This window comes from Bos grunniens, chromosome 25, assembly GCF_055505025.1.
Source record: "Bos grunniens cultivar Pamir isolate PY7600 chromosome 25, Bosgru_T2T1.0, whole genome shotgun sequence".
In the NCBI taxonomy this organism is placed as follows: domain Eukaryota; kingdom Metazoa; phylum Chordata; class Mammalia; order Artiodactyla; family Bovidae; genus Bos; species Bos grunniens.
The window spans coordinates 40,531,378-40,546,092 of NC_141189.1; the positions used below are offsets into that span (position 1 = coordinate 40,531,378).

Genomic DNA, 14,715 nt, shown 5'->3' on the forward strand with positions numbered 1-14,715 from the left:
GATTTGCCAAGTGGCAAATTATTGGTACCAGAGGAGTTGGCACCCACTCTGTTAAGTCAAACACATCAAGCATCCCACCTAGGCCATGATAAACTGGAAGAGCTAATTAAAAAATATTTCTTGGTTCCCCACCTCTATTCCCTATGCAGGACAGAATCTCTGGACTGCACTGCTTGCTCACAGGTTAATGCTGCCTCTCAGCACAGACAAAAACCTCCAGGGGTTCAGCTGAAAGGCACGCTGCCCTTTGAACACCCTTGGAAGTGGACTTCACTGAAATGAAACCTCACCGACACTACCGTTATCCGCTGGTATGTACCTGCTGGTACGTTCTTGGAATGGGTAGAAACTTTTCCTACCGGGACAGAAAGAGCATCAGAAGTAGCCCGGTGCCTGCTTAGGAAAATAGTTCCCAGATTTGGATTTCCTTCCAGCATTGGACCAGACTGATTTAGTACAACAAGAAAACAAAACTTTAAACATCAAATGGAAACTGCACAGTGCATATAGGCCCCAGAGTTCTGGGATGGTGGAACGAACCAGCCGGACACTTAAAGAGACACTTTCCAAGTGCATCAGAGAGACTGACTGCTCCTGGGTGGACTTGCTCCCGATGGCTCTGATCAAACTCAGGATGATCCCACAGTCCCAAGGCTATTCTCTACACGATGTGTATGGGAGGCCCCTCCCATAATAAAACAGGTGTCAACAAATTTGCCTCAGGTAAGGGTGGGGATAGGATTTCACAGCAGATGGAACTGGATAAGGTAATAAATCAAGTAACTAAGTTTGTACAAGAAAGGGTGCTGTTCCCCTTTGGGGAACAGATTTATGAGTTTATGCTTGGTGACCAAGTATGGGTCAAAGATTGGAAACATGATTCACTAGCCCCTCAGTGGAAGGGCCCTTATGCTGTTATTCTAACTACCTCTACTGCAGTTAAAGTTACAGGTATTGCCCCTTGGATCTATCATATGAGGGTGAAAAGAGTATACCACGCAGACCCAGAAAACACTGAGTGGACTGCGCAGAGGGACCCCACTGACCCTTGAGAGACCAAGATCATCCTTAAGAAAAAAAAGAAGATCCCGGACGAGCCCTTTAAGGATGAAGCCGCATAATCAACTCCTGCTGCTCGCTCTCATCAACATGCACATTCCTATGTGGACTTCCACAATACCTCCAACTGTTCGGTATGTGGGGCTATGCCTCTGTCTATGATGGATGGACTTCCTTGGTGGGTGTCACCGCTCCGCCAAGGAGATTTTAAACCACTCTGCTCTTTTCTGGGACAACAAAAAGAGACTTTCCTTTCTCTTGTCAATCATAATCTATCCCTGCTCTCTAGGTATAAGCCAGATCTACAGTCAATAGACTCCGGTCATGGGGTTACATATTATGTAAACACCCGTTTCATAAAAGTAACAGAAGCGGTAATTCAAATTAGAATGGCTTTGGACATGCTCACAGCTGCTCAAGGAGGGACCTGTGCTATAATTAAGGTTGTGTATACATTCCTGATTTATCTGGCAATGTATCAACTGCTTTAGATGAAAAAACAAAAAAAGAAACCCAGGTAAAAGCAATGTCAAATGAAAACATTCCTTTCTGGAGTTCGGTACTATTTTGGGTGAAGGGTGATTGGTGGAAAACTATATTTACCATTGTTATAGTTGCCTTGATAGTTCTGCTTTGTGGACCCTGCATTTCACAATGTATTATGAACTTTGTAACCCAAAGGTTGGTGTTGTTCTCCCACATTGGCGGTCAGAGAGCCAGGGTGCAATATAGCCTTATAAGTGATGCTGATACTAAGAGTTAAGAGCATCAAGAGGGGGGAATGAAGGAGGAAACAGAACAGGCTCTATCTTAAAAGCAGGACTCTATCTTGGGCCAGACAGTGGACTTTCAGCTATATGCCTAATATCTATGGAAATGACATACCAACTGGAAAACCAGGCCCCTGGAAGGAAGAGACCCAGGGCTCTCCATCGCCTAAAAGAATACCCTAATCCTAATTATCTGTGTAACCGAATAGAATCATACATTCTATTATGCTTATTGGGGTATGACCACAGGCCTATTGATAATTGTCCACTGTTAACTACCTAGGCTTAAGGCCTAGATAGTTAACACGGGTTAACTTTGATTGTATCTTTTTCCTTTGTTCAGACTAGTTTCAGGGAACCTTATACACTTAGGGTATATAAAGTGAAAGTGAAGTCGCTCAGTTGTGTCCAACTCTTCGTGATCCCATGGACTGTAGCCCACCAGACTTCTTCGTCCCTGGGATTTTCCAGGCAGGACTACTGGAGTGGGTTGCCATTTCCTTCTCCAGGGGATCTTCCCGACCCAGGGATCAAACCCAGGTCTGCCGCATTGCAGGCAGACGCTTTACCCTCTGAGCCATCAGAGAAGGTGTTCACAAAAACTGGTTGGGGTCCTTGGCTAAAAGGAGACTCTCCCTTGGGCCTGCCGGTGTAATAAACTGCACTGCACTATCTGCATTGTCCTTCTGAATGAGTTTCTTTCCCGGAATGCGTGGCTACAACATGACCAGATGGGGAGCCTTGTGGCCTGGAAGCCTGACTCCCTTGATCCTATTAAAAAGTCCCGTCAGGTGAAAGAAGAAGCAACTCCCAGTCACTAGTTAGGAATCAGCGTCTGCTCTGGAAGTCCCGCTGCTAAGAACTTTAAGGGGATCATCTTATTTGAACCCCCAGTTCCCTGAAGGAAGCGTCATCAGTTCCATTTTGACAGAAGGGACTTAAGTCCCAAGCTTGGAAAGACAGAGTGCCTTCCCAAGGTCATTAGGCCAAGAGGCTGAGAGAGGTTTAAGCTGCGCATAAGTCCCAAATCCAAAGACTGGGAAGGGCTGCCTCCGAAGTAGCTGAGACCTGGAGGAAGGGAGGCTTCTTGGAAGAGGCAGAATTTTCTGGTTCATTCTTGTTCAGCGGGTGGAGGGTGTGTGTGTGGCGGGTGGAGGAATGGGGGAATGGCAGCCCGATCGCCCCAGTGCGGTCGGTGCACGGCAGGTATGAGGAGGGTACAGTAAGCCCCAAGGCACTCGACCGCGACAAAACCCCGGAGGCAGCAGACTTCCTGTCCAGCCCCCAAGAGACCGCCTCTTGGGGCTACACCTCAGGGGCAAAAAACACAGTGACCGTTCCCTTTATAGATGCAAAAACTAAGCCAGCCCAGCGAGGGCCGTAGGTGCCGGCACGGAGGTCTGGAGGTCAGTTGGCGACCCGGGAGCCAGGCAGGAGGGACCCAACAGCTGCCTCAGACCCCGCGTGGCGCCTCAGCCTCCTAGCCGCACCGCGTAGCCACCCTCCTCCGCCCCGGCTAAGGAGACTTAGCGCCTGCGCAATAAGAGCGCTGGGCTGGCGGCACGGCGTCGACGACGCGCACGCAGGGACGTTGGGGCGGAGCCCCAGCAGGCTGGGCGCCTCTGATAGGCCGCATCGGGGAGGCGGTAGGGGTAAGAGGCGTTCCTGGGCGGGGCCTCGAGGCCGGTTTGGAATTTTTGGCGCGAGCTGGGTCCGCGCGCGTTCACGGGCCGTTCCCCCTCGAGAGTCCCCCCGCCCGGGTGTGGGGAGCGGTGGGCCGAAGACCGCGGCCCGCCTGACCGCCCCGAGGTCTCCCGCGCCTTCCGCTGACCCGGAATCTGGGACTTTGCTGAGCTGCGCCCCGCCCACCCGCCTCAGGTGAGCCCACACTCGGCCCTGAGGGTTCCCGGAAGGGACCGCCCTCTCCTCCCTTCTGCCGCCTCCCGAACAACTCTTAGTCCCCCTGACTGGCCTTCCTTGGATCTGCCTCACCCCCAACCCCTTCCCGCCTCCCTCCTCACCCCTCCGTCAGCCCAGCCCTCCCTGGGCCAGCCCAACCCCACTGCTCAGCCCTCCTTGGGCCCCCTCTGCGCGGCCGGCTCCGCCCACTTCCCCTCTAGAGGCTCCTGCCTCCTTCGCCGGGCCTCCCTATCCCCCTTGCTGGGAGCCCCTTACCCCGGCGACTGCTCCTCCTTTACTTGCCCTCCCCAAGAAAAGCTCCTCCCCCATGACAGCAGGTCTACTCCACTCTGTTCGCCAGGGTTTCCCCACGCCCACGGAGGTGAATCAGCTTCGGCCCTGCCCTGGAGGAACTCACAGTCTAGTGCGGTAGACGGTGGTCAGCAGATGGCATCCTACCCACTGAGAGGGTGAGGCCCCTGAAAGGTCATCCCGGCCTGGCCTCTGCTTCGGGCCGCCCTGGATTCACCGGGAGCCCCAACTTCTCCTACCTCCCCCACCCCCAAAGCTGTTTGGCCATGCTAGAACGTTTAAGTACTGTGGGATGGTGTGAGAATTGGTTTAAGGCCTGGAGGCCGTACTTTGAACGAGCACCCTACGGGGTCCTGACACCCTGGTCCCTCACTTTGAGAAACTCTGGGATAGGATTCCTGAGATGGATAGAGGCAGAGGGAGCGTCCCCACAGACTGCAGGGTGAGTTCTCCATGCAAGCCCTCGTGGGGTCCCTCCCCTCACCCCTCACTTACTCAGGCATTGGAGGACACCCTCAGATGACCGCTCCTTCCAGTTTCAGTTACTGACTCACCCCCCTGTGCTGAGTATGGACTCCTTTTGATACACTGTGGCTCCTCTCAAGATTAGACTCTTCTTCCCCCCCCCCCCCTCTTTTCTTTCAATTATAACATTATAGCCACACAATAGCCCTCTCTACTCCAACAGAAAAGTCATTTATACCCATGGGACCACTGTCTTTTGTGTATTCTTTCAATTACTACTCAGAGCATTATATAACAGATACTGAGGGATCTGTTTGCCAACATCCGCTGGATCATGAAAAAAGCAAGAGAGTTCCAGAAAAAAACATTTATTTCTGCTTTCTTGACTATGCCAAAGCCTTTGACTGTGTGGATCACAATAAACTGTGGAAAATTCTGAAAGAGATGGGAATACCAGACCACCTGACCTGCCTCTTGAGAAACCTGTATGCAGGTCAGGAAGCAACAGTTAGAACTGGACGTGGAACAACAGACTGGTTCCAAATAGGAAAAGGAGTACGTCAAGGCTGTATATTGTCACCCTGCTTATTTAACTTCTATGCAGAGTACATCATGAGAAACGCTGGGCTGGAAGAAGCACAAGCTGGAATCAAGATTGCCAGGAGAAATATCAATAACCTCAGATATGCAGATGACACCACCCTTATGGCAGAAAGTGAGGAGGAACTAAAAATAAAAAGCCTCTTGATGAAAGTGAAAGAGGAGAGTGAAAAAGTTGGCTTAAAGCTCAACATTCAGAAAACGAAGATCATGGCATCCGGTCCCATCACTTCATGGGAAATAGATGGGGAAACAGTGGCTGACTTTATTTTTTTGGGCTACAAAATCACTGCAGATGGTGACTGCAGCCATGAAATTAAAAGACGCTTACTCCTTGGAAGGAAAGTGATGACCAACTTAGATAGCATATTCAAAAGCAGAGACATTACTTTGCCAACAAAGGTCCGTTTAGTCAAGGCTATGGTTTTTCCTGTGGTCACGTATGGATGTGAGAGTTGGACTGTGAAGAAGGCTGAGCGCTGAAGAATTGATGCTTTTGAACTGTGGTGTTGGAGAAGACTCTTGAGAGTCCCTTGGACTGCAAGGAGATCCAACCAGTCCATTCTGAAGGAGATCAGCCCTGGGATTTCTTTGGAAGGAATGATGCTAAAGCTGAAACTCCAGTACTTTGGCCACCTCATGCAAAGAGTTGACTCATTGGAAAAGACTCTGATGCTGGGAGGGATTAGGGGCAGGAGGAGAAGGGGACGACAGAGGATGAGATGGCTGGATGGCATCACTAACTCGATGGACGTGAGTCTGGGACTGAACTCCGGGAGTTGGTGATGGACAGGGAGGCCTGGCGTACTGCGATTCATGGGGTTGCAAAGAGTCGGGCACAACTGAGCGACTAAACTGAACTGAACTGAACTGAGGGATCTGCATACCAGATGCTAGACTAAGCCTTCCATGAAGCCAGCATTACAGGTCCACAAGCCCCTGAGTCCAGGTGTGTGTCCTGGACTAAATGTCTAAATTCTATAATGTCTCCAGTTTTAGAAAGCTAATAGGGTGCATGTAAGACATCATAGCTCAGTTGGTAAAAAATCTACCTGTAATGCAGGAGACCCAGGTTCAATCCCTGGGTCGGGAAGATTCCCTGGAGAAGGAAATAGCAACCCACTCCAGTATTCTTGCCTGGAGAATCCCATGGACAGAGGAGCCTGGCGGGTTACAGTCCATGGGGTCTCAAGAGTCGGACACAACTTAGCAACTAAACCAATCAACCAACCAACATATGTAACACTACCCATTCATGCATCTGGGACATCATCTCATAATCAAATACATTAGTATTTCTATACGAATGTTTATACTTAGAAGGAAGAATAAGCTGGGTCGGATTTTTCTTCTAAATGCGTATTGCATGTAGACACCCAATTGTTCCAGCACCATTTATTGAAAAAACTATTTCTTTCCTACTGAATTCTTTTGGCACTCTTGTGAAAATCAATCGACTCCTTAAGTGTGAGGGTTTATTTCTGAACTCTCATTTCTATTCGACTGATCTTCATGTTCATCCTTACGTCAAGGCAGGGTGGCCTTTTTCAGTAATGAGTCATTTTCCTCTTGCTACTCCCAAGATTTTCCCCTCATGTTTGGTTTTTGGCACTTTTGATTCAGTGTGTGTGTATCTCCATTTATCCTACTTGAAGTTCATTGAGCTTCTTGGTTATTTTTACAATCACATTTGGGAAGTTGTAATCCATATTTTTCTAGCTTCTTCTCTTCTCTGGTGTACCCATCATGCATATGTTGGTTCACTTTGTTGTTCAGTCACCAAGTTGTGTCTGACTCTTTGAGACCCCATGAACTGCAGCACATCAGGCTTCCATGTTCTTCACTATCTCCTGGAGTTTGCTTAAATTGATGTCCATTGAGTTGGTGATGCCATCCAACCATCTCATCCTCTGCCGCTCCCTTCTCCTCCTGCCCTCGATCTTTACCAGCATTGGTGTATTTTCCATTAAGTAGGTTCTTTGCAACAGGTGGCCAAAGTATTGGAGCTTCAGCTTCAGCATTAGTCCTTCCAATGAATATTCAATGTTGATTTCCTTTAGGATTGACTGGTTTGATCTCCCTGTAGTCCAAGGGACTCAAGAGTCTTCTCCAGTACCACAGTTTGAAAGCATCAGTTCTTTGGCGCTTAGCCTTCTTTATGGTCCAACTCTCACATCCGTACATGACTACTGGAAAAACCATAGCTTTGACTATATGGACTTTTGTTGGCAAAGTGATATCTCTGCTTTTTAATATGCTGTCTAGGTTTGTCATAACTTTTCTTCACTTAATGCTATCCTATATTTCTCTGCAGCTTGTTTCCCTTTTCTTCATCTGGTCTTCAGATTGCATAATTCCTATCAATCTATCTTCAAATTCACTAATTATTTCTTCTGCCAGTTCAAATCTACTTTCAAACCCCTTAGGTGATTTTTTTTTCATTTCAGTTACATTGTACTTTTCCAACTCTGCATTTGCTTCTTTTATAATTTCTATCTTATTATTGATATCCTCTACTTAGTTGAGATGTTGTCATCGTGTTTGCTTGAAGTATGGCTTCCTTTAGTTCTCTGCACATCATTTATAGTGGCTTGCTTCATTGCTTATTCTAAAGCATGGATAACAACAAACTGGAAAATTCTTAAAGAGATGGGAATACCAGACCACATCACCTGACTTCTGAGGAACCTGTATGGAGGTCAAGAAGCAACAGTTAGAATCCAACATGGAATAATGGACTGGTTCATAATTGGAAAGGAATACCTCAAGGCTGTATATTGTCACCCTGCTTATTTAACTTATATGCAGAGTACATCATATGAAATGCTGGGCTTGATGAAGCACAAACTGGAATCAAGATTGCTGGGAGAAATATCAATAACCTCAGATATGCAGATGACACTACCCTTATGGCAAAAAGTGAAGAGGAACTAAAGAGTGTCTTGATGAGAAAGAGGAGAGTGAAAAAGCTGGCTTAAAACTCAACATTCAGAAAACGAAGATCATGGCACCTGGTCCCATCACTTCATGGGAAATAGATGGGGAAACAGTGTCAGAGTTTATTTTTTGGGGCGCCAAAATCTCTGCAGATGGTGACTGCAGCCATGAAATTAAAAGACGCTCCTTAGAAGAAAAGCTATGACCAACCTAGACAGCGTATTAAAAAGCAGAGACGTTACTTTGCCAACAAAGGTCCATATAGTCAAAGTTACGCTTTTTACAGTAGTCATATATGGATGTGAGAGTTGGACCATAAAGCTGAGTGCCAAAGAATTGATGCTTATGAACTGTGGTGTTGGAGAAGACTCTTAAGAGTCCCTTGGACTACAAGGAGATGAAACTAGTCAATCCTAAAGGAAATCAACACTGAATAGTCATTGGAAGACTGATGCTAAAGGTGAAATTCCAATACTTTGGCCACCTGATGCGAAGAGCTAACTCATTAGAGAAGACCCTGATGCTGCAAAAGATTGAAGGCAGGAGGAGAAGGGGATGACAGAGGATGAGATGGTTGGATGGCATCACCGACTCAATGGACATCAGTTTGAGCAGGCTCCGGGAGATGGTGAAGGACAGGGAGGCCTGGTGTGCCGCAGTCCAGGGGGTCGGACACAACTGAACAACTGTGAAGTCTGTCTGTTAAAGACATCTGGTCTTTCTCACAGGCAGATTCTGCTGTGTTTTTTTCCTGTGTATGGGTCACACTCTCCTATGTCTTTATATACTTTGTAATTTGTTGTTGAAAACTGGACATTTTAGATTGGTTCCTCACTCTGCATCTGGGGGCTTGGGATTATTTGCTTGTTCGTTTAGTGACCAGCCAGACCACAACAGTGATGTCTCTTTCCTCTGCAATGTGAAGCCTTTGACTTTGCTCCTCAGAGGCCCTGGCCTTGGGCCTGTGCACAGTCACCCTGGGACACTAGTGGTTTTAGGGGTGCTCTGTTTGTCTCTTCCCTGATCATACCCAGCTGTCAGGCCCCACCAGTTGCTGGCTGATTGCTCTATTGTTTTTGACAATGCCCTGGAGCATCAATTGCTCCATAGACTGATCAAATCAAATTTGGACTTTAAAGGGGTATCTTTGGAGTTCCAGACTTAAGTTTGTTCTGACCCCAGGAAGCCTCATCTTAGCTATATCTTTCCAATAGTTCTATCTGGTACACTAGCTGGCCTGTGGTTCAGCCAATAGCACTAACGGAAGTACCAGCTTCCTGCTAATTGCTTATTAGCAAAGCCTCCATTGATTTTAAGAGTACCTTTAGGCTTGAACTTCTCATACTCTGTTACTAGTCAGGTCAGTTTTTTGCAGAGAGAGCTTTGGAGCTCTCTGTTTCCTGACCTGCCTGTCCCCTGGGCAGAATCTCTGAACTGGGGGCATGGACAGTGGAGCCTGTCTCTGAATATCACTGCTGCCTGAGAGTGAGGCAGTAGTCCCCAGGCTTCTTGGCTGGCCTTTGCCAGTGTGGGATCTTCTCCTGAGGAATGAGCTGGGACTTGAACTGCTGGGCTCCTGTATTGCAGCTTCCTGCAGCTCAGTTAGAGCTTCTGCCCCATGAGTGGCTGGTGAAAGAAGGGAGCCCCAGTTTCTCTGCTACACTCAGTGGAAGCTTAGCCTCTGCCACATGGAGCTGGAAAGAAACCCCACTAACTGAGTTTTAGCAGCTCAACCACAAAAAAGGAAACAAGAAAGACATTTGTAATTCAGACTTTCTTTTTTCCTTTGGAATCGGAGATAAGGGGTAATGGGCCTGTGTTAATATTTTTACCTTACAGTCTCGGAAGAGGTTGGACCTTTTTTTTGTAAGTTTTAATTTTTTTTTTTTTTAATGTTTTTGGCCATGCCCCAGGAGCCTGGCGGGCTACAGTCCATGCGATCGCAAGGGGTCGAACACAACTGAGCGACTAAGCACAGCACAGCACATGTGGCGTGGGAGATGTTAGTTCCCTGACCAGGGATTGGACCCTGGGCCAGGGCAGTGAAAGTGCCAAGTCCCAACCACAGGACTGCCAGGGAATTCCCAAAGCTTGGATATTTTAAGGCTACCCAGGCAGGGCTGTGCACACAGGTGGTCTGGCTTCAGAACCTGCCTTGGTTAACCTCTGTCGGGCTGTGGGAGCCTCCAGGACAGGACGCTGTGGTTTTCAGTTTGTGTTTTTCTACCCTCGGGGACCAGTGACAGGGCATTCATTTGTATACCTTTTCCTGCAGGTGCTCGAGGTGCCGCGGCCTCCATGCCTAAAGCGGAGTGTGTGTGTGGTGTCGATGCGGCTGTCTTCTGCAGCCTCTTTGGGGCCACAGGACCAAGCGCCATTTGAGTGACTCACCATACTCTGCCTCCCGGGGCGCCTGTGCTGGACATGCTCATGCCCGCCGAGGGCACCCCGCCACCCCTGGGTGGCACTCCCGTCCCAGTCCCAGCCTACTTCCGCCATGCAGAACCTGGCTTCTCCCTCAAGAGGCCCAGAGGGCTCAGCCGGAGCCTCCCACCCCGGCCCCCTGCCAAGGGCAGCATCCCCATCAGCCGCCTCTTCCCTCCTCGGACCCCAGGCTGGCATCAGCCCCACGCCCGGCGGGTGTCGTTCCGGGACCAGGCCTCTGAGCCCCTGCAGAGCCCCGGGTATGACCCAAGGCGACCGGAGTCCTTCTTCCAGCAGAGTTTCCACAGGCTCGGCCGCCTGGGCCACGGCTCTTATGGGGAGGTCTTCAAGGTGAGTTGGTGACAGCTCTGTGGGTCTGTCTGGGGTCCCCCCTGCCGCGGCTACCCTACCCCAGCCAGGGTGGGAGGGTGTCCAGGCAGCCTGCTCCCCACCCTCCCCTGACGGCCCCCCTCACAGGCTGGCAGGCTCCCCTCAGTGCTGGACTTGGCTGCTTTCTCATACCCCCCTACACAGGCCCCTCTGAGGCCCCTCAGTACACACTCTCCCCTTGTCCAGAGCCTGGCATGCCTTGCGGTGGCTCCTGCCTGCCATCTCCTCCTGCCCAGAGCCAGCCATCTGGGGGTCTTGGCAGCTCCACCTGGCCCCTGAGCCAGAACCACCGCCCCCATCTCCCTCCAGCCGCAAGCATTCAGGCAACTCCTCCATGCCACCTTTTGTTCCTTAAAATATATTTTCCAATCATGTATATTTACTTTAAAATGTAGTTTTCCTTACACAAGTACTACACGAAGACAATTTTGTTAAAAAGTACAAACAGGAACCCCTAGGTCAGCTCTCCTTTCTGGAGGAAACAGATGATTGTCAGGTGGGAGTCTTGCTTCTAGACTTTTCTCTGGAGTTGACCACATAAAGACGAAACCATTTCATAGGCTGCATGCAGACCACACTGCCTTGCTATTCTCTAGGCAGCTTCTTCATCTAACACATCCTCCCGGACCAGTACTTAGAGGTCTGCCCTGTCTCTTCCATCGCTGGGTCTCCAGCAAACTGGCACGTGGTGTGGTTTGTCCAGCTTTGCTCTTGCACACACAGGGGGTCCTCTAAAGTGGCTGCCACGTGACACCTCCTGCACACTGAGATCTTAACTGAACTTCGGGGTGGTCCCAAGTGCCTGTGCCCCCTCCCTTCCAGGTGCGCTCCAAGGAAGACGGCCGGCTCTATGCAGTGAAGCGCTCCATGTCGCCGTTCCGGGGCCCCAAGGACCGGACCCGCAAGCTGGCCGAGGTGGGTGGCCATGAGAAGGTGGGGCAGCACCCGCGCTGTGTGCGGCTGGAGCAAGCCTGGGAGGAGGGCGGCATCCTGTACCTACAGACGGAGCTGTGTGGGCCCAGCCTGCAGCAGCACTGCGAGGCCTGGGGCGCCAGCCTGCCCGAAACCCAGGTCTGGGGCTACCTGCGGGATACTCTGCTGGCCCTGGCCCACCTGCACGGCCAGGGCCTGGTCCACCTGGACGTCAAGCCTGCCAACATCTTCCTGGGACCCCGGGGCCGCTGCAAGCTGGGCGACTTCGGGCTGCTGGTCGAGCTGGGCGTGTCGGGAACTAGCGAGGCCCAGGAAGGAGACCCCCGCTACATGGCCCCCGAGCTGCTCCAGGGCTCTTACGGGACAGCAGCAGACGTGTTCAGGTGAGGGCTGGGGGGGCTTCCTGGTGGGTGGGGCGTGGTCAGCAGAGGGACACCAGCCCAGCCCAGAGTCAGGAAGACTTGGTTTCAGGCCAGGAGACCCTGCCTCAGGGGGATGGAGGTCCCGCCTTCCAATCGAGAGGGCCTGGAGAGTTAGGCTGTCTAAGTAGAGAAACCTCAGGAGCCACCTTGCGTGATTCACTGGTCCCTGGGAGGGACCGTATTACTCCATTTACAGGGGAACAGACAGCAGGTGGAGAGACTTTCCCCAAGTCCACAGTTAGCAGGCGGTAAAGCTGGGCCTGGACCAGGTGCTGGGTTCCAAGGTCCAAGCCAGTCACCCCTCCCCTGCCTGACAGTAGCACCTGGTCACCTCAACAGGGCGAGGAGAGCCTCACTGTTAAGTCACTGTTAGCAACCAGAGTGCCAGTCCCGTGGGGGCGGGGGCTGCTGGGAGGACTCACCACGGTGGTGTGTGAGCCGTGCTGGCCCGGATGTCCACGCTGCACGAAGTGGTCCCTGTCATCAGCCCCTCCTCCCCCAGGGCCCTGGCTCACGGTGGAGGCCAGCAGCCCTCTCCGTGGGGTCAACCCGAGTTGCTGGGTTCTGTATCTCACGGCCCTCCCCGCCCCGCTTCTGTCCCCGTCCCCCAGCCTGGGCCTCACCATCCTGGAGGTGGCATGCAACATGGAGCTGCCCCGCGGTGGGGAGGGCTGGCAGCGGCTGCGTCAGGGCTATCTGCCCCCTGAGTTCACGGCTGGTGAGTTGGGGGGCAAGGGCCGGGGGGCTGTCTGCCACGGGGAGGACAGGCTCTGGGGGTCGGGGTGGCTGGTGGCAAGGGGCTGGGAGGTGCAAGGCCCTGCCCCTGACGTGGCCCTGCCCGGGGACAGGGCTGTCCTCTGAGCTGCGTTCTGTCCTCGTCACGATGCTGGAGCCTGACCCCAAGCTGCGGGCCACCGCCGAGGCCCTGCTGGCCCTGCCCGTGCTCAGGCAGCCACGGCCCTGGAGCGTCCTGTGGTTCATGGCCGCCGAGGCTCTCAGTCGAGGCTGGGCCCTGTGGCAGGTAAGGGGGGAGGGTGATGGGCCGCCTGGCTCTGCTCCCTGCCCAGGGCCTGCCCGGCCTCCCCTGAGCCCCTGTCCCTGCAGGCCCTGCTCTCCCTGCTCTGCTGGCTCTGGCACGGGCTGGCGCACCCCGCCAGCTGGCTGCAGCCCCCGGGTCCGCCGGCCACCCCACCTGGGTCGCCGCCCTGTGGCCTCCTCCTGGACCGCAGCCTCTCCAGCACCTGGGATGACGACAGCATAGGGTGGGTGAGGACTCGGGAGTGGCCGCTGAGGGCAGGGAGGGGGGCAGGCGTCAGCGTGGTGAACTGGGAACGCACCCACAGACCTGGCCGCCTTCAAGCCCCGGGAAGGAAACCAAGGCTGGTGGGGGTGTGGCCTGGCCTAGTTTGAATGCAGTTCTTTCTAAACTTGGTGCACAGAGCAGGGTCTGTACTGAGCAGAGAACTGGCAGCCTCCCACCGAGGGTGCTGCCACACTGGGGGGCTGTACAGGGCCCACTGCACTGCCGAGAGGCGGGCGGTGCAGCCCCCACCCCCGCCACCCGAAGACAAGGCGTCATCTTTCCTCTGGGGAACAAAACCCCCAGAGCCTGGCGAGCCCCTTCCCTGGGAGGAGTAATTCCTTAGTCCCAGGTGCCTGGTGGCCAAGTGACAGGCCGTAATTAAGAAACTACTGCAAAGGAAAGCACATGCTCGGGGCAGGCAGCTCTCTGGAGGGTTCACGCCATTCACCCCCGGGAGCACATTACAGCAGACGGAGTGCCAGATGAGCTTCATTTACCACAAGGTCATTTCAGTCAGCTCAGTCAGAGCCTCAGTGCTCTAAGGGACAGAGGTGGCCTTTGTGTGCAGTCAGGTGGACTTTGGAAGCTGTCAAAGCCCTTCTTTCAACTCCACCGCACACCCATTGTCCGGCACCAGCCCCGCCTGCTTCAGGCAGATCCGCCCAGGGACAGGTGGGCGTTGCTGCTCCGTTACCCTCCCCTCCACAGCCTGCTGGTCTTGCCCACCCCCTACACCCCAATCCAGGCCCTCGCTGTCTCCAGAGGCCGTTCTGGCCAGGGCTGCCAGCAGCACCTCCACCCCCTGCAGTGGCTCCCCTGCCCCTCGGAGCAGGCACACGCCAAGGTGAGCTGGCCCAGGGTCCTGGGGTGGGAGGGGGCAGCTCTTGGCCCTGAGTCACTTCTCTGTTCTTCCTGCCCTCAGGGATGCTCTGGACCTGAGTGACATTGACTCAGAGCCCCCTCGGGGCACCTTCCCCGCCTTTGAACCTCGGAACCTCCTCAGCCTGTTTGAGGACTCCCTGGGCCCAAGCTAAGCCCACTGGCCCAGGCTCAGTGCTTTTAACCTCTTAGCCCCTCCCTTCCATCATCCTGGAGGCTGGGGTCCCTGTGTGGACTCCAGTGGTCCCTTCTCCCTGGCTGTGTCTAATAAAAGGTATTTGAATCTTGGGGCGCACCCAAGCTTGCTTGTGTGGCAACACAG

The 14,715-nt window shown here is 52.6% G+C and overlaps 1 protein-coding gene across 3 annotated transcripts; it reads left to right on the forward strand.

The window, feature by feature from the left end:
* The first annotated feature begins 3,561 nt into the window (after positions 1 to 3,561).
* On the forward strand, positions 3,562 to 14,710 carry PKMYT1 (protein kinase, membrane associated tyrosine/threonine 1). 3 transcript variants are annotated; one of them, XM_086376165.1, is made up of 9 exons: positions 3,562 to 3,707; positions 4,090 to 4,482; positions 10,318 to 10,817; positions 11,679 to 12,172; positions 12,823 to 12,929; positions 13,060 to 13,232; positions 13,316 to 13,473; positions 14,260 to 14,358; positions 14,437 to 14,710. In XM_086376165.1, the coding sequence occupies exons 3-9, from the start codon at positions 10,467 to 10,469 to the stop codon at positions 14,546 to 14,548; spliced, it is 1,494 nt and encodes a 497-aa protein (XP_086232291.1). In that variant the 5' UTR covers positions 3,562 to 3,707; positions 4,090 to 4,482; positions 10,318 to 10,466; the 3' UTR covers positions 14,549 to 14,710. The 3 variants fall into 3 exon arrangements, with proteins under 3 accessions (XP_086232291.1, XP_086232290.1, XP_086232289.1); XM_086376164.1 differs by having other exon boundaries at positions 4,090 to 4,198; XM_086376163.1 differs by lacking the exon at positions 4,090 to 4,482.
* The last annotated feature ends 5 nt before the right edge of the window (positions 14,711 to 14,715 follow it).